The 20,351-nt window shown below is 38.5% G+C and overlaps 1 protein-coding gene across 3 annotated transcripts in view; it reads right to left on the reverse strand.

Moving 5' to 3' along the window:
* The window catches only part of C6 (complement C6), a 65,521-nt gene that overhangs the window by 21,900 nt on the left and 23,270 nt on the right, over nucleotides 1-20,351 (reverse strand). For all 3 annotated transcript variants that reach the window (XM_019464263.2, XM_019464262.2, XM_053906956.1), the window contains exons 7-9: nucleotides 17,233-17,433; nucleotides 10,768-11,008; nucleotides 6,061-6,183 (exon numbers count right to left, since the gene is read on the reverse strand). In XM_019464263.2, the coding sequence (XP_019319808.2) occupies nucleotides 6,061-6,183; nucleotides 10,768-11,008; nucleotides 17,233-17,433 (565 nt within the window). The remainder of the gene's footprint in view (nucleotides 1-6,060; nucleotides 6,184-10,767; nucleotides 11,009-17,232; nucleotides 17,434-20,351) is intronic.

Consider the following 20,351-nt stretch of genomic DNA (forward strand, 5'->3'; position numbering starts at 1 on the left):
GAACTCTGCCCCTCCCCTGCTCGTTCTCTGTCTCTCTCTCTCTGTCTCTCTCTCTCTCGTTCCCCCCGCCCCCCCCCCCACAAGTAAATAAATAAACTTAAAAAAAAAAAAGCTAGTGAAAAGCAAGAGAACACTCCTCAGCCCTACAGGGAGTTTAATAATAGAAAGGATAACAATGTTAGCCGTTACCATTTATGAAGCAACTTGTATATTGCAGGCACTGTGCACATATTGTCTTAAGTAATTCTCACAACAATGTTGAGAAGTAGGTATTGTTATAAACACAGACATTGAAGCTAGAAGTAATTTAGCCTGGAACACACGTAGAGTTACTGGGAGTGGGGTAGGGGTGGGAAGCTGACGTACTAACCTGCCCAGGTGCAGACTACTCTGCTCCCTGCCCTTTGATGCCAAACCTCCCACGTTTGACTTATATTAGCATATGTCTTGGGCCTTCAGAATAACATAAGTCACATGGTTTCTGATATCCAATCAGGAGACTTCCAATTACATTAAAAGTTGATAGAATGCTTTTAAGCTTAGAGACAGGTGCAAAAGCACAACTAACCAACGAGAAAGAAAAAGTTAAACCTCAAATTAAGAGCTGGCACAGTGTTTCTTTAGAAGCAATGATATTTAATGTACACAACACAGATCTTTTACACATATTTTCAAAAACAAGTCCTGTGAACTAATGGGGTCTTTAATAAGGGTAGGATCTGAGGAATAGGAAGGTGTAGGGAGAAATAAAAGCAAATGAAAAGGAGGCCGGTGATATGGGTGACAGTTAATGGCATTAATTTGGTGTTTATTGTGAAGTACCAGTAAGGATTAGCTATGCTTCCACTGTTGAGAAATTCTAGGGGTGCCTGGGTGGGGCAGTCAGCTAAGCGTCTGACTCTTGGTTTTGGCTCAGGTCATGATCTTTCGGCTTCTTAGTTTCAAGCCCCACATCAGGAGCCTGCTTGGGATTCTCTCTCTCCTCTCTCTCTGCCCCTCCCCCACTTGCACTGTCTCTGTCTTTCTCAAAATAAAAAAATAAAAAAAGAGTCTAGAATGATCAGAACAATGGGTGAAATACTCTTTCTGTGAAGAAAATAATATGATCCTTTTCAAAGGTTGCATAAGATAACACAGGGACATGAGAAGAACATTTTAGAGATTTTTGTATTTATTTTTCATATAAATATAGAGAGAAATTAGCATCTGCCAATATATTGTATACGGATTGACAGTAGCTCCGACAAGCTAGTTCACATTTGGATTGATACCATGTAGTTCATGAATGGATTGACATTAGTTAAGTGTTAAATATGATAAACATAGCATCCTGAAGAAGGAGTGAGCATTAAGTCCGTTTACTACTAGTCTGAATAGAACTAACTGTTATAAGCGAACAAGTGATTTAAACAGATTCCAGGAAAAGGGGCACCTGTGTGACTCAGTCGGTTAAGTCTCTGACTTAGGCTCAGGTCATGATCTCGTGGTTTGTGAGTTTGAGCCCCGTGTTGTGCTCTGTGCTGACAACTAAAAGCCTGGAGCCTGCTTTGGATTCTGTGCCTCCCCCCTCTCCCTGTCCCTCCCCTGCTCACACTCTGTCTTCCTCTCCAAAAATAAATGAACATTAAACAATTTTTAAAAAGATTCCAGGAGGAAAATGCAGATTGAAGATGATACCAATCTTCCAAACATAAACAAAACAACTAGTAGAAGGAAGAACAGATATTTCTTTAAAAAAACTTTTTTTTTTTTAACATTTATTCATTTTTGAGAGATGGAGACAGAGCATGAGTGGAGGAGGGGCAGAGAGAGGGGCAGACACAGAATCTGAAGAAGGCTCCAGGCTCTGAGCTGTCAGCACAGAGCCCAATGCGGGGCTCAAACTCACAAACTGTGAAATCATGACATGAGCTGAAGTCAGACGCTTAACAGACTGAGCCACCCAGGCACTCCATGGAAGAACAGATATTTCTTATACAAGCTTCTCATAAGCTACAATATGAGAGTGACACCAAAGCTGCCCAAAACATATCAAAAATTTCAAGGAGTTTTTTTTTTTAATTTTTTTTTTAACCTTTATTTATTTTTGAGACAGAGAGAGACAGAGAATGAATGGGGGAGGGGCAGAGAGAGAGGGAGACACAGAATCGGAAGCAGGCTCCAGGCTCCGAGCCATCAGCCCAGAGCCCGATGCGGGGCTCAAACCCACGGACCGCGAGATTGTGACCTGAGCTGAAGTCGGACGCTTAACCGACTGAGCCACCCAGGCGCCCCATCAAGGAGTTTTTAATGAAACATTGATTCATCATTACATTCATTCATCGCTCAATGTGAGCGAGACAATGAAATACATTCTGTTTATTTCATATAGGCTATCTTTTAACATTTTCTCTTTTCTACATTTGTATATATTTTGTGTGCCTAATATATTTTTAGATAAATATATAAAATTTTTTAGTATTCTTTTAGTAAGTATATTAGGGATATATAGTGAAAAAATTAATGAGATGATTACAGATTTAAAAAGTTTGGAGTCCAGTGATTTAATCAGATGAGCTCAGGTTTTGGAATAGGCAAATTATGTTTTTGTGTGTGCTTTACTCTTTTTTTTTTTTGAGAGAGAGAGAGAGAACACAAGTGAGTGAGGGTCAAAGAGAAAGAGAGAGAGAGAGAGAGAGAGAGAGAGAGAGAGAGAAGTGGGACTCACCCAAAGCAGGGCTTGTGTCTACCCGAAGCAGGGCTTGAGCTCGCAAACCATGAGATCGATCATGACCTGAGCTGAAGTCAGATGCTTAACATCTGAGCCACCCAGGCACTATGTGTACTTAACTCTCAAATGTGCTTTGATTTTCGGCAAATTGTCATCACGATCAACACATATTTGTGGAGAATCTGCTATATACCAGGCACTAAAGACTGAGAGAAATGCACGATATGCCTTTTGTATTTGAAGGACTTAGACTCTCTATGAGGAGACAAAATAGGTACATAAAAATACTAGCAGAACTATAGAGAAATTAAAAAACGAAGGAAGAAAAGGAGAAATGGAATGAAGGAAAGAAGGAAGGAAAGAAGTTAAGAAGGGAGGGGAGGAAAGGGAAAGAAAGGTAAACAAAAAGACCAATAAAACAGTTTTGTTAAGTGTCACTGAGTGGTCCAACAATGAATGATTCCTGTTTTCAGGGAAGTGAAAGAATTCTGTGATCTTAGGCAATTAGGGAGGGGGGTACGGTGAAAGGACTTTGAGGCAAAGCTAAGACACGGTAGGGGGCAATGTGCTCCCAGCATGGGCAAAGACCTAGAATGAGGGATGGATGTGCCATGTTCTGGAGACAGTTCATATGGACATCCACTTGAGTTCAAGTTGAAGGTTCAGGTAGGGGAAGAGCAGCAAAACAGAGGATCTGGATGTAAAGCTTTTACTTTTGAGTTGGGGAGTTGGCACAATTCAGGAGTATTAGCAATGTGTCATGTGGACAGTGATGGATAATTGATAAGCCAGTTTGGAGCCCATTGGAATAGTCTCTGATTTGGCAGTGTCCTCACCTTATTCCTACAAGCTGAAAACCGTGGGTCCATCTTTGACATTTTCTCATCTCTTTGTTGGATGGATTTTTAAATTAAGCATTTTTTTTCCCTTTTTGTTTTTGTTTTTGTTTGTTTGTTTGTTTTAGCAAGTACTCAAGAATGCATATTCTCAGAATTCTCTCATGTTTTGAGATGTCTTCCTGTTACCCATATATATGAAATTATTATTTTTTCCTCTCTCAGAAATTTGTGGACATTATTGTCTTACAGCATTGAATTTAATTATGGCGAAGTCTGAGGCCAGATAGATTGTGTTCTTTTGTTGATCTGTGGGAGATTTGCTCTTTTGGCCAAGGTACTTGAAAAATTCATTTTTAAAATCTTGGTAATTAGCAAATTAACTAGAATTTGTCTTGAAGTTGTGTATTTAAACAGTATTTCTGATTCATATAATCAAAACAAATTTCTTCCTTTATTTCAGGGATATGTTTGTTTATAGTTTTTTTTTTTTTTTTTTTTTTTTTTTTTTTAACAGCTTTCCTGTTTAATTTCTTGGGATCTCTATTTCAGGAACATGAATTCCCACTGATTAAATTATATTTGTCCTTCCATTTCCATTAGATTTTTCTTAATAACTATTAATGTCTATTTTTCCTCTGTATTTATTATGAATTATTTTAAATCTTTCCTACATGTGATTAACTTTCCTGATTTTATTTTCAGACAATTATATTTTGTCCTTGCAGTATCTAATTTATTTATAACTATCATGGTAATGTTTCTCAATGTTTGTTTGTCTTTGTACCTTAGCTTTGAGATCTGCCTTTTCAATTAATTCTTATAATCTTTTTGTCTCTGAGCACTTGATTTACTGAATTCACAATCTCATTAAATTATTTTATTGCATGAAAAACTGGTATAGACTCTATATCCATTCTTTGGTTTATATTTCTAGGTTATTTGTCTGTTTTGCATGCTCTCTTCCCCCCCCCCCCCCCCCTTTTTTTTTGCTATAATATGAATGCCTAGTTGTCAAACAAATCCTTCTCATTCTGCTTATGCTTAACATGGGCATGTACATGTAGACCATCTATATAATCTGATATTCAAAGTTGCCTATTTATTATTACAGTAAATATTTTATTTTTATTTGTTCTTTGTCTCCCCAAGAGAATATAAGCTTCATATTTTGGGAGTTCTGTGATTTTGCTTCCCTTTGTTCTTAGCAGAATGAATAGCAATCAGTTAGGCCAAGTCAGGGAACAAGAGAACTTTACGCAGAGGAAGGAGCTCTAAATAACGGCAAGGCACAAGAGAGAGCATGACTTATTTAGGAGACTATATAGTTCAGCTAGGCAGAGAGAGAGAGACTGGAATTTATCTTTAAGGCTATATGAAACCATGATTAAGGCATGAGAGTTTCATGATAAGATTTGCCTTGGAAGAATTTCTTGTCACAAGAAATGTGTAGAATACATTGGCGAAAGGCCACAGTAGAGGCAGGGGGACCAGTCAGGAGGCTTCTGTGGAAATCCAGGTTGGAAATAATGAACGGATGGGTGTGAATGGGAAAAATATTAAGGATGTAGAGTGATTACTTATTGGATGTGAAGGCCAGAAAGAGGGAGAAATTAAAGCAACACTCAGGTTTCTGGCTTGGTTTCTGGAGCCTTATTTACATACCTCTCTTAGACGCTTATCATTCTGTATTTTTAATGGTTGTTTATATGTATAGTTACTTTGTAAGCTCCTTTATAGGAATGGCTGAATTATTTCTACCTCACAATGCCTAATACTGAGTTCAGCCCATGGGAAGAACCAATAAATGTTAAAGTAAACAACCTAAATATAAGATCAAGAACAACACTTGGGGTGCCTGGGTGGCTTAGTCGGTTGAGCGTTGACTTCAGCTCAGGTCATGACTTCGGCTCAGGTCACGATCTCGCGGTCCGTGAGTTCAAGCCCTGCGTCAGGCTCTGTGCTTACAGCTTGGAGCCTGGAGCCTGCTTCAGATTCTGTGTCTCCCTCTATCTCTGCCCCTCCCCCACTCATGCTCTGTCTCTCCCTCTGTCAAAAATAAACATTAAAAAAATTTTTAAAAAAGATCAAGAAAACTTTATTTCCCTTTTAAGTAGTGCTAATGATATTTTGTTTGCACCCTCCCCCTACCACACAGAGGGCTTTGAGGTAGATATATGAAATAAATGAAAGTTAAAAACATTTGCACAAGCAAGGGGCACCTGGGTGGTTCAGTGGGTTAAGCGTGGGACTCTTGATCTCAGCTCAGGCCATGATCTCACAGTTTTTGGGATCGAGCCCTACATTGGGCTCTGTGCTGACAGTGTGGAGCCTTCTTGGGATTCTCTCTCTCTGTCTCTCTGCCTCTCCCTTTTTCATTCTCTCTCTCTCTCTTTCTCTCTCCCTTTCAATAAATAGACTTAAAAACATAGCGCCCTCAAAGTATAGCATGGTACTCCCATCAGGGCAGCTGCAGGACACATGAGGTAAACCGCTAAGAGAGAGAGCTCTTACCTTCATATTTCTCTGACATCTTGTTCGTGGTGCACCGATGTTCCACTTTTTTTTTCTTAAAACCTAACCTGCGTTTCTTTGTTTCAATCCGGACACAGTTTCGGATTTCTTCCTCTGTTAAACCTAGGAAATGGAGTGCAAACAAAACATCACGAGGATGCACCACTGCGAATCCTTCCCCAGTTCCTATAAACTCGATAATTCACACCTTCACCTACAGATTCAGTCCTTTTTAGGCCCTGGGATGATCCTGAACAGAGGAAGTGTTTATGAGTCCCTGCTGTCTCTCCCTTCAACCCTGGCCCTAAGAAGTACATATAAGGTGACTGTGGCCCATCCCATGGGGATCATGTTGGCTTCTCCCTGTTGCCTACACACAGTGAGCCTCAAAGATCACCTGTCCCACTGGCCACGGCCACTGTATAGTCCTGAAGATCAAGAGATGAACACACGTTCTGTGCGGTGCCCCGGTCAGGCCTTCTTTCTGGGCCACAACTGTTTCTGTGAGGCCTGAGTCCACCTCACTTTTTTGCCCCATTGTCACCTAAAATGGAAATCTTTTTTGTCATCTCTCCTTCGCTGAACACTCGTTCTCATGCCTGTCTCCCTGGGTCAGCTGCTCACTCCACCTGTACCTCCAAAACTCAGAAATTCTGACTTCCTGACCTATGAATTCTTCTCAGTGTCCTCACTGACTATTCTCTCTCTCTCCTCATCACCATTCCAGCCTGTACTCAACGTTTCTCCTGATGTCTCCAAGGGAGATGAATGCTGCCTCATCCCCAGCCTTGGGAAGTGGGGGTTGATATCTTCCTAGCTTCCCAGCGCCTCCATAGGATGAGTCTCCAGGTTTAAAAGTCTTGTCAAAACCCTGATGCCTGGAAGCTCAGGCTGTTCAGTGCTCATACCTTCAGTCCTCTTTGTTCTTGTCTTTTACCAAACTTGCAAGCATCATTTGTTGAAGATTTTGGCATCTGAGTCACACTTTCCCACCACAATCCCTGTCTATGTTCTCAATGGCTTCAAAATCTATGCTGTGTCAGGGATCAAGTGGGACACAGTGCAGGGAAATAGGTCTGGCTATTTGTAGACTGAGTTGGTGCTGCCCATCTGGGGTAATTTGAAAAGAATCAACGTCTCCTCTTTCTGAAGAGCTTCCTAAGCCTCCTGACCTGCTACCTGAAATACCAAAATTAGATTCCAGATTTTGGTTTTTGTTTTTAACATAGTTTATTTCAACTAAAGTATAGCTGACACAAGAATTCAGGTTTTTGATGTTTAGTTAAAAATTGCCTCACAAAACATGAACACACAAGAGATACTACTGTTAGGATCAGCTCTTAAGCACCTTAAAGCAAAGTAGTTCATCAAATACTGATGTTCAGGGTTGTAGATCATAATCGGCAGAGGAATATTTTTAGAGCTTGAGGCACAGTTTAGGTGCGATGCTGAAATTGAATCCTAAAGGCACAGATGACTGAGAAATGAGGCCAGGTAGACGGGGATGGGGTGGAAGGGGATGGGGTCTGCCCACTTCATAGTTTTTTCAATAGTTTGACACATTTGAAGGGATGCGTTATAAGTTGGCAGTGAAAAATTCTTAGTTTGAAGTCTTGATGTTTACCTTGCATCTTTAACTCTAATAAACAAACAAACAAAAAGTCTGTTTTTCTTTTTTGGTCAAGCTGAATAAATATGAGTCATTTTCTCCTGGTAGTATTGTTCTAACAAGTAGATCAGTATAATGGTTAGACCATGTTAGGAATTTAATGCATTTATGTTGTAGAGCTCCTATCCTTTTTGAATTTTTTCATTAAGTTTTTATTATTTAGAAATGAAAATTAAATTTTCTGTGTCCAATTCATTAACTACAACATAATTAATTAACTATCAACTTAGTTAGTTTGATTTTCTGAGGGCTAATGGAGAATCTTTGAAGATTCGAATGGTGAATCCTTCTTATGAGCCATGGCATTCGTTGGTCATGCATCGATTAAAATATGAAGGCTTTATCAGTGAATTTCTGGATAAGCCTGCCTTCCCCTGTATAACCTGTAGCTTGCTGCCTGACCTCTATCCAATTGCTGGATGCTGTAGCACTTGACCTCTCAAACCCAAGCGTCCCTCTGATGTTGCGTAGGGACAAGCATTTCAGAAATGTCCTCAGCTATTCTGGGCAAAGGTCAACAGTGTTACTTGAAAATGTCATACGGGTAAATGGTGGGGCCAGTAATTGTTTTCCTCCCAGTTCAGAGTAGGAAATGTCTTCTCAACAAAAGGAGTTTAAATTACCATCTTGCATATTATGATATTTTAATTCTTTAATGTTCTTACTATATTTCTGAATTTTTTTTCACCTAGCACACTGAAGCAATGTCAACTTTTCTTCAGGTTTTAAATTGACTATGGGACATTGAACAATAGAGGAATATATGAAGGATGCAAATAAAAAGCAATTTAATTTTGCTTTACTCCTCTTGAGGGAGAGAAGGTCCTATGAAATATTCAGGTCATACTTTTGAAATTAATGACAAGGGATACAATTCTTACTGAATAAAGCAAATAAAAACCAAGCCTATACTCTAGTTTCATGTTATGGCTACGCAAAGGGAAAAGAAATGGAAAAAGAGAGGAGGAGGCCAGAATATATATTCATTTAGAGAGCAGGCAAAAACAGGTGAGCATACCCACCAAGGAATTCCATTTTATTGAGATTTGTTTCTGTCTGGGCGTGCTTCATCTTAGCCATAATTAAAACTGTGCATCGGTATTATTTTTGTGACTCAGAGAAATATATACTCATTGAATATAAGAATATATATTACATATAAGAATATAGAAATATGTTTAATCAAATATACATATATATACCCTTTAAGTACTATATATGTCATATATATGTGTGTGCGTGTGTGTATATATATATGCGTGTGTGTGTATACATATATATATGTATATATATATACATATATATACGTATATATATATATACGTATATATATATATAGTTTGTATATGAGTACATAGGTATTTACGGTCATATATCTCCAGTTTCCTATTACATCTCAAACTTCCTTTCTTTCCCTTATTATGTGTTCCTGTTTGTTAGCCTCTACCTCTATTTATAGAGAAAGACACAGAAGGTGAGAATGTTTCAGTAGGAAAGTGTAGCTCATCACTTCATTTTGGTCAGGGGTCTTCAACTATTAAAATGCTGGATGGTTGATTAAAGATTCACATAGTTCTTTAACTGACCTGATCTCTGAGCCCTTAGAGGCTTTGCTTTGAATGCATGATAAGTACAGCTGATCAAATGAGAAATTATTTTCTGGGCTATGGCAGCAAGTGACCAGAATAATTTCATCCCAGGGGTGAGATGAAACCAATCAAGGGCCAGAGATTTTCCCCAAGCACTTTTGCTCAGCATTAATGTTGCTGGTGTTCTCATGGGAGAAGATATCAAATTCATCATACAAACATCACTCCTGTGGAAAGGATAACTGAAATGAAACATAAGGGTCAGGCAATGTGAAAAGCCCATCACAGCATAAATCTTTTGGATTTCAGTAACTCTGTCAGATAGTAATTTTTTTAGATCCTCTTACTGAAAGTCCTTCTCAAAGACATTTATGCCCTCTTCTCTCTTAGGAAGCAGATCATGAGGGATATCTGGTCACTCAAAGTTTGGAATAACTCAGGGCAGCCACATTAAACATTAGTATTTGCCATCATGAGATGTAAGAACAAAGGGATTGACACTCTGTTGGCCCCAGAGTTGGCCTGATGTCTCCTTAAATGAATTCCTGATTTCTTCTATATAAAAGTTACATGATCAAGAATTCTTATTTACATGGGGTAATTGGTCAGTTGAGTTCTGGTTACAGTTTCCTAACCATGTTCTCAAGAGACACGATAGAATCATCACAAAGGCCCTGTGTCATTTCATGAAGGAGTCTGAAAATGAATTTATCCAATGGTGTTTAAGCTATAATAATAATTAATAGTGGCAATTTAAGCTAACACTTAAGAAACCAAGGCTTATCTATAAACCAAGGCTTTTATTGTTATTTTACATATAAGCAGAAAAATATCCCTGATTATATCCCAAAATAAAAATTTGCCAACTTTCTTCAAAATAAGTGCTTCTCATCTGGTTTCAATTTTATCACTGGTAGGTGCATATCTAGCCCACATTAATTTAGTCCCTTGTCAAGTTCTTAATTGTTCTTTTATCTTAATGCCCTTGGCTTTTACTTAAAACATTATTAAAAGAAAAAGACTGTTAGAAAATTTGCTATAATTATTATTCTATAAAATTATTATCTCCTATAAAATTGCTGTAAGTAAATTATCTTTTGGAGCTTAGTTTCAGGACAAATCTCATTTTTCTTGAGGTAATAGCATGTATCTCTCTTTTAGGTTACCACTACTGTGTAGCTTATGATGTTCCCACATGTCAGGAAACTCAGAGACAAATCTAATGCCCAATGAGAGAGGTTAAGTATATTTTTTCTTTTTTTTGGGGGGGGGGTCCTAATTTTATATTTTTATTTATTTGAGTGTGTACCTTTTGGTTGTTCTTCCTATCATTTTGGAAGTACAGTGGAGTCTAAAAGTTAATAAAGAAGAATTAATAGAATAAGAGGAAAATGAATTGCACGCATTCGAATCAGGTTTAAAAAAAAGGGAGGCCGGCAGAAGGTCTACCTGAGTTCTTCAGTTCCTCGACGCTAAACTGGTAGAGGAGGTCATACACGCCGCCCAGGGAGCCAGAGGTGAAATAGTGAGTCCCGAAGTCATCAAATATCCGACTATACAAAGCAAAGTTGTATTCTAGAGGCAGGTGGTTAAGTGCTTTCAAAAAGACATCAGAAAGCTGCAGATCTTTAGTTTTCATTGTGAAGTTTGAGACTTTTATCACCTTATGGACCCTAGTAAAACTAGAATCCTAAAAGGAAGAGGAGAAAAGAGGAAAAACAAGAAAGAAAACAAGATGATTAAATGTAATAAAAGCTTGAAGTGTCAAGCCTTTAAATGTCATCTATTTATCACTAGCTGCCTTCCAACCATAACATGATAACTTTAACTCTCTATGGCATGATCTCACACACAAAAACATAATTTTCATTTTATTTTCCACAACTTTTTCCTGTGACGTCCAAAGCGCTGAACAGATAAGATGATCTCAGTCATGTAAACTGTGACTGAGGCATAGGTTTGGTAGGCTTATCAAAAGAGATCAATAGGCATACCAAAGGCATACCAAAAGGAGATCAATCAATTATCAGAAAAGTAAATCTTTCACTCTTGCTTGTCAATCGTAGCTGTGTCCCTACTGAGTTTTTATTTAGAAAGACTTGCTGATGCAACATGTCGAAAAAGGATTGCATATATTTTTAATTGGAAGTTACGCAATTGAGATTCAAGTCACAACTTTGTCACTAACTGGCATTTGCATTTTCTAGGCCCCAGTTGTCTGTGAAATGTCACCTGGTATATAAATGACAGTTATCCACCAGATGACATAGCACACCCCTTTCAACTCTAAGACGCTGTGATTCAAAATTACTCAGGGTTAAGATTAAACAAAATTATTTATATTCTCTCTCTTCCACCCATCAACAGAAATATTTGTTTGAGAGTTTTTTTATTCATTTCTTTTTATGTTGGGTTAATTTATGATTTGGTGGTTGGTATTATACCCAAATCTCATTCTATTAAATTATTGTTCTACATATCCCCTGGGTTTTATGAGTGTACCCATGTATGCTGTTCTTAAAAAAATTATATAATTTATCTATTTCTCAATTTTAGCAAATTGTAGTATTTGAGTAATAGGAGCAGAGAGAGGAGCATATTTCAGCAAAAGAACTTTATCGTAGCTGTAAATTATTAAATCGCTGTTTTCCTGTGTGCTATAATTATGGCATAAAATGTCTGCTAACACAAAAGAAAAGAAATAATCACAAGTATTGAAGAAGAGTCACCATTCACTCCCCTCCCTCTGTCTTTCCCTTTGCTTCTCTCCTACCCCTTTCCACCCCTCGCCCTCCCTTTTTGCCTTTTAACACATTTATTGCTCAGCTACCTCAGATGCTGTGGACACAGAAATGGGCAAGGTAGACAAAGTGCATCCCTTTGAGGGGCTTACATTTTCATTGTCCATCAATTCTATTTTTAAGTTTAATACTTGAATTTTGTCACAGAACCATGCCTTTAGAAAGTTGGAGGGACCTTATGCTTTTAGTAAGAAGCGCACTCACTTCCAGAGTACCTGAAATACCTATTCAGACATGGACATTGGAATGGGTGGTTCAAAATTTCCAGGTTGCTCTACCAACTAAATTATAAACATACAAGTGAAACTTTGGTAACTCAACTCAGCACAAGCCAAGCATTTATCAAATGCAGCATGGTTAAAATGGGGCTATTTTAGGCTAACCCATTACATGACAGTAGGTTATTAACTATGTATGATCTGGATGCCTGGATGGCTCAGTCATTAAGTGTCCCAACCCTTGGTTTTGGCTCAGGTCATGATCTCACAGATCGTGGGTTCGAGCCCTGTGTCGGGCTCTGTGCTGACAACATGGAGCCTGTTTAGGATTCTCTTTCTCCCTCTCTCTCTGCCTCTCTTTCTATCTCTCTCAAAATAAATAAATAAACTCTAAAAAATATTTAAAAAATAAAAAATGTATGATCTGTCTCAACATTCTGTGAGATCTTGCTTTATTTTTACCATCTTTTTGTGGGTTCAACTTCATAAAGTAATTCAGAAAAGCACTGAATCTTACTGAGACACCTGGTATTTTGACTTTGAAACAGATTACCTGCCTAACAAATGTTTAGTTAGATCTGTGATTGATGAAATGAATAAATAAAGCATTAAGCTCCACTGGAGGGAGTGGATTGATTTTTCAAGTTTGTGGTACCTTGTTTTCACTATTTGAAGACTAAGAGACGTTGCAGTAGTGTTTTCTTTTTTTTTTTTTCTTTTTTAACGTTTATTTATTTTTGAGACAGAGAGAGACAGAGCATGAGTGGGGAGGGTCAGAGAGAGAGAGACACAGAATCCGAAACAGGCTCCAGGCTCTGAGCTGTCAGCACAGAGCCCGACGCGGGGCTCGAACTCATGGACCGTGAGACCATGACCTGAGCCGAAGTCGGACGTTTAACCGACTGAGCCACCCAGGCGCCCCATCAGTAGCGTTTTCTACTTAACCCAGGATTTCCTTATTCTGTTGCGATCTAATCAAAGATACTGGGTAGAACCCGATGAAGTTGACAATTTTGTAGGTCAAAAATGGGTGAATATTAGCAGTTTCAAAAGTTCCAGCTGCTACTGTGAATAGCCTAAAATGTTCCCAATTTGGGGCAGACTCTTAGAGGATCAAATAACATCTGTTTATCCACAGATAAGGGTTTTACAAGTTTTCTCTAGCATGGCTGAAACATTTATAAACCAATTCTGTCAAGCAAATCTTAATGTTGAGACTGATGTATATATCTATGTCTCTTTCTACATGTCCATTTTCCTTCTCATTTTGGACTATATTTTTAAGCAGTTGTTTCCAATCTTGGCTATATCAGAATGAGCTGGGGGCTTAAAAAAAGAAAACCAGAATCACATGCCCAACCCCAGATATTCTGAATCAGTATATTAAGAGAAGGGCCATGGGATATATATTTTTACTTCCTAATAATTCTGATACTAACTTGTCTTTTTTGTAAATTTTTTAAATTAGTTTTCTTTATTTTTGAGAGGCAGAGAGAGACAGAACACAAGTGGGGGAGAGGCAGAGAGAGAGGGAGACACAGAATCGGAAGCAGGCTCCAGGCTCCTAGCTGTCAGCACAGAGCCTGATGCAGGGCCTGAACTCACGAACAGTGAGATCATGACCTGAGCCGAAGTCGGACACTCAACTGACTGAGCCACCCAGGCGCCCCAATACTAACTTGTCTTAAGAATATAATTTGCATTAGTCAGCCATAAGAAAGAATGAAATCTTGCCATTTACAATCACACGGATACAGCCAGAGTATTATGCTAAGTGAAGTAAGTCAGAGAAAGACAAATACCAGATGATTTCACTCATATGTGGAATTTAAGAAACGAAACAAATGAACTAGGGGGGAAAAAGAGAGAGACAAATAAAAAAAACAGACGTTTAGTTATACAGAACAAACTGATGGTACCAGAGGGGAAGTGAGTGGGGGGATGGGTTAAAAGGGATGGGGATTAAGGAGTGCACTTGTCTGATGAGCACCGGGTATTGTATGGAATTGTTCAATCTCTATATTGTACACCTAAAACTAATATAACACTGTGTTAACTGGAATTAAAATAAAAATTCAAAAGAAAAAAGAATATAATTTGGTAAGTTTGAGAGACACTATGCTACCTATAGCCCATTCTAAAGTGAACTAACGAGGGGCACCTGGGTGGCTCAGTCGGTTAAGCTTCCGACTTCGGCTCAGGTCATTATCTTGCAGTCCATGAGTTCGAGCCCTGCATCAGGCTCTGTGCTGACAGCTCAGAGCCTGGAGCCTGCTTCCGATGCTGTGTCTCCCTCTCTCTCTGACCCTCCCCCATTCATGCTCTGTCTCTCTCTGTCTCAAAAATAAATAAACGTTAAAAAAAATTAAAAAAAAAATAAAGTGAACTAACGATATGTTATAAAAGGAATCATTTTATTCCCTCTTTTTTTCTTTTATGTGTTCATATCACCAGAACTCTACTCTTTTCATAGTTTGTTGAAATTATGAATAACAGAATGAATGAATAAGCAGATAGCTTGAGGTATAATGTAGTGGATATGAACAGTGGGCAAAAATCAGACAAGCTGATTTCAATGCCCGACTCTGGCATTTACTCACTGTGACATCACAGGAGCCACTCAGCTTCTTGAGTTTTAGTGTAGTACTTGGCACATGGTAGATATTTGATAAATATTTCTTGACTTCAGAATAAATATATGGACTTCATGTACTCATCTGTAAAATGTTCTTGAAAATATCTACTCGGATCCCCCCTTAGGGTTCTTTTCAAGATAAATGAAATTAGCCTAGGAAAATTATCTATAAATGGGGTTATTATATATATATATATATATATATATATATATATATATATATGGATGAATAAATAAATGTGTGAGAGGCACTATGGTAAGGGCAGGAGGAGCCATAAAATGATGCCCTCCAGCTGCTGTTCCCCTTTGTTCCAGTTATGGTTCCTCTTTTCACCGCCCCTTCACACTCTATGATTCAGGGCTCAGTCTTTCCATTCATCTCTTTGGAAGGAGCAAATACCACTGAGTGGTGGTTTGGGGAGGAACAGAGACTATTTTATTTTTTTTTAAGTTCATTTATTTATTTTGAGAGAGAGAGAGAGAGAGCAAGCATGTTGGGGAGGGGCAGAGAGAATCCCAAACAGGCTCAGCATTGTCAGTGCAGAGTCAGACACAGGGCTTGAACTCAAGAACTGTGAGATCACAGCCTAAGCTGAAATCAAGAGTCAGACATTTAACCAACTTGGCCACCCCAGGCACCCCAGGAACAGATACTATTTTAAAAGAACTTTGTAAATGTTTAAAAATGTCTAATAGAAATCTATCTCCTAAATCGCTTAAGAGCTGGAAAACAAGTCCAGGAGTTTTAATATACAAATAATAAAAGAAAAAGGAAGGGAGAAAGAAAGATTACTGGATGAAGATATACCTTTACATATTGAAAGAACTTTGTTAGTTCCTGGAAAGATTAATGGAAGAAGTCTAATACTCAGATACAACCTAAATTATAAACAACAACAATAAAAATTATAAATTTCCAGACAGAGAAAATAAAAGAAAGACAACCAGTTATGCATGTGATTTTTCCTATGCAACAACAAAAAGTAGAAGATAGTGGAATAACATCCACTAACTACCAAGAAAAGAAGACTATGATTCAAGATTCCTATATTTGGCCAAGATATTCCTTATCTTTATTGCTCAGGGAAAATGTAGGCTTTTTAGATATATAAGGACTTAGGGAGTAAATGTATAGACACACACACACACAGACACACACACACACACACACACGTACGTATATAAAATATTACACAGATATAAAATACAGACTATGAACTTGGAATTTATACGTGTTATGTGAGGAATCTTTAAAATAGACTAAACAAGAGTCAGGATAAAATACAAATGAACATATGTAATATAAAACTGAACACAAAACAATCCTAGCAAATAGCTTGGAACACAAAGGTTTTGAACTACCTCAGTAAAATTGAGGTTTTGGAGGCCTGTAATGATATTGGTAGGGGAGCAGAACATAGACCCATTCTGAAGGAGATAGTGGGAAAGGGGTGTGGGGAAGTAAAATACCTTTTGGGGGCTGTAGATATTACTTCATGTGATGAAAGAAAAAACATAGGCTTAATTATGCTTGTTAACTAGACAAAGGTCATCACAAGCAGAATTTAAAAAGTTTAGGGGCACCTGGGTGGCTCAGTTGGTTAAGCATCCAACTTCAGTTCAGGTCATGATCTCACAGTTCGTGGGTTTGAGCCCTGCATCGGGCTCTCTGCTGTTAGCGGAGAGCCCACCTTGGATCCTCTGTTCCCCTCTCTATGTCCCTCCTCATTTGCACTCTCTCTAAAAAAGAGAGAACTTCCAAATGTTCTAGTAGAACTTCCAAAATGACCAAAAGGGGTAACCAGAAATGTGACAAAGACAGCCATAGTAGAGAAATAGGAAACAGCAACAAAGTAAAATGAGTATGAAAAATTAAAGATGGAAGAAACATGATCAAGTATTTCAGTGAGTTTGTTAAATCAAAGAAGGCAGAATTTCCCTAGCAAAGTTCTAATTGTCAGATTATGTTAAAAAACTAAAGTTCTGTTACATGTAGCTTATAAAAAATACACCTAAAACAGTAAGACAAAGAAAACTTAAACAGAACACAACCATAAACACAGCCAAATGTATGCAACATTATACATATCACTTCTATAACTTTTGAAGTGGGATTTATCAACAAACTAAATCTATTTAAATTTGTGTTCGAAATCTTGCCAATTTGATATCAAAAACTCTCCCCTTCTCATTGCATGATTGCTGGACTTAGTGTTAACTTTCAGAAAAGAATAAAAAGATTGGGAACCATTTTTATTACCTTTTTGTGGGAGGCTTGAATGGCTTGTTTGAAGGCAGAATTATGGGTGGTGCTTTGAGTTTTCTTTGAGGAATAAAAAATTGGTACATGAAAGCTTTTTTTCTCTTCGCCCTGGAATGCAGCTTGTTTATTTTCATTTTTTGTAAGAGGAACTAAGTCCTTGTAGAAATCGGTTTCTAAATCATCTTCTTCAGTTTGCACCTGGAGAAAAATCCATATGAAATGGGATGAAACTTAGGAAATATTAGAACTACTTGTTAAGATCTCAGGCAATGATGCTTCATTCCTTTATGCATTCAATAAATATTTGTTGAGAACCCATTTTGCTAGAAATAAAAGAAAAATTAGTTCCTGCCCTCCATGAGTCAATAGTTTAGTTAGAAAGACAAACAAGCACAGACACTTAATCCAGTGTGGGAAGTGATGTGCTCCAAAAGAGGTTGTCCTAAATAATCATTGAACCCAGAGGGGCCACACCAGGAAAGTCTTTGTCAAGGAAACAACTCCTAAAATGATATTTAGCAGCATGATAAAAAAAAAAGAGGGCTATTTCTGGTCTGCCTGTGACTTTCAGCCTCTTTGCAATCTAACTGAAGGTATCTTCCAGAAAACTGAGGCCTAGCAGATGGGAGCACAGATCCTGTCCTTCCTTGCTCTGGTTGCATCCCCACCCACTTAGACTTATTTAGATGTTGGGCATCAGCACTCTACTGGCTATGTCTATGGGACAGAGGACAAATACTTGATTGGTTCTGCATGGTGGAGGGTTATAATCCTTCACTGACTGGGTCTGGAAAGAGGAGGGAAAAAAAAGCCAGTGGGACTTGACTTAAAGTAGGAGTGGAGCAGGGTATTTTCCCAGTACAAGTTAAATCCCTGTTATGATTATGCTGGCAAAAAGGGACGATGGATGAATTAAAAAAAAAAAAAGAAGTTGCAAAATAAATTGATTGAAGAGTACTTTATGTTAAAGATGCCTGTCTGGTTTGCAATGGAAAAATTTCTTGTTTTAAAATATTCAAAATTAAAATGCACTGTGAGGCAAACCACATGTCACAATCAAAGAGCTTGTACAATTAGTGGAGGAAAGACAAAATAACCCAGTTGCAAAAGAATCTTGCTCAATAGTAAGATACACACAAAAGTTCAATGTGACTTTCAGATACTACAGGGCATGCAAGTTAGCCTTTAAAGGGCCCCAAAATGAAGCCCTTCAGTTAGCAATGAAGCGATACAATTCTATTTAAATATAGCTGCTGACATTTCTTTACCATTTCTCTAAAAAAACTCAGACTACAAATATTTTGTTTTATGAATTAGCTCTTTTTTTTTTAAATATGAAATTTATTGTCAAATGAATTAGCTCTTATACACAAAAAGATGTATCTGCTTAAAGGAAAAGATATTTGCATGTAAGGAAGGGGGCTCAGATATCCTGGGCAGCAGCTCAGAGAAAATCTACCCATGGGTGAGCAGGGCTGAAAAATTAGACTGAACTGGAAACCTGGGGCTGGGCCTTGAATGCCCTGAGAAAGTATTTGAATTGACTTGTAAAGGCAAGATTTTGCATATAATAGGTTCTTTAAAACTATTAATGGAATGAATGAAAAATTGGGAGTGTTACTGTGACATCTGTGTTTTTGCAGAGATCAGGTTAACTATAGTTAACTAAAGTGGAGGCAAGGAGAGCAGTTGTAAATAACTGTTAGAGGAAGTCAAGTGAGACAGGATAATGGCCAGGTCCATGGGGTGGTGGCTGGGTGGAAAGAAAGTAGGGCATTTGAAAGATATTTAGGAAGTAAGTTCACAGAAATTGTTGACCAAGTAGATGTGGGGGTGACAGGGGGAGAGAGGGAGAGAGGATGGGGATGCTCTTCCATGAAAGGGAACTTGCAAAGCCAAGGCAACTTTTGAAAGGATAGATTTTCCCAGGAAGAGATGTTAACCAAACTCTGTCAACAAGGTTTTAATCTTCATTTACACATTATTATTTTTTAAAGATATTTTTTAAAGTTTATTTATTTATTTTTGAGAGAAAGAGAGAGAGAGAGAACAAGTGAAGGAGGGGCAGAGAGAGAGGGAGACAGAGGATCGAAAGCTCTGTGCTGATAGCAGAAAGCCTGATGCGGGGCTCAAACTCACGAACCGTGAGGTCGTGACCTGAGCTGAAGTCGAATGCTTAACCGTCTGAGCCACCCAGGTACCCCCTCATTTACATATAATTACATACATTGCTGAGCCCATCCATCCTCACTGTGGGTCCAGTGGGCTGATGACCTAGGAATTTATGTGTGTTGACACTTACTTTTGTGTTTGAAGAAAGGAGATGGGTTTGTAAGGAGGAGCAGAAGGGGATAAGAGGGACTGGAGGAATGGAGACCAGTGGCAACTGACTTCCTGTGCTATGAGGGTCAGAGACAGAACCTGAAGTTGTGAATTTCACATGGGATTTGGGGAGGATTTGAGGGACTGCAGAGCTATGAAAATTTTTAGGCTTTGGGATGCAGCAAGGGGCCTGTCTAGGTAGGCCAGTGTATTGTTAAGAATCAGAGTCTAGCGGTAACCATACTCTGCAGTTTGCTGTTGACAGCAAATGCTTAGCACACAGCACCGCCTAGAAAAAGGAGGATTCCTGAGTAAGTGGTGCAACTCTGCGGACTGATGCAGGGATGTTATGGTGACAGAGCCCTTCACTTGGCAGCTGGGAGATCCTGAGGGGAAGAATTCTTCCTATGGACTCCTATTCTGACTTCCTAGCCAAAGCTTTCCCTTCCCTTCCTTTCACGAGCCTCTTTGTGTACCAGCCAAACTGTTGTTTCACCTGTCTTCATGAACTCCAATACTATGGGAGAAGGGAAGTCAGATGCCTGCTGAATTTCTCCTCCTCTGTTGTTCTCAATAAGATACAGCTTACATTTGCACAGCTATCTCCTAACAGCATGAACGAAGTAATACAGGGACCAGTAAAAAGTCCACCACTCTCTTGTGACCTTGACTCTGGTTATTCCCAAACTTTTGTTTGAAGAAATATCACCATGACCTTCGTCAGCAGTTGAATAGTACCTAAGACTCAACAACATATAGTTAGAGATCAACTCAGGTAGCTTCTTGAAGTTCGA

The sequence above is a fragment of the Panthera pardus genome, unplaced genomic scaffold, assembly GCF_024362965.1.
Source record: "Panthera pardus isolate Hobbes unplaced genomic scaffold, ASM2436296v1 HiC_scaffold_2, whole genome shotgun sequence".
Classification (NCBI taxonomy): Eukaryota; Metazoa; Chordata; class Mammalia; order Carnivora; family Felidae; genus Panthera; species Panthera pardus.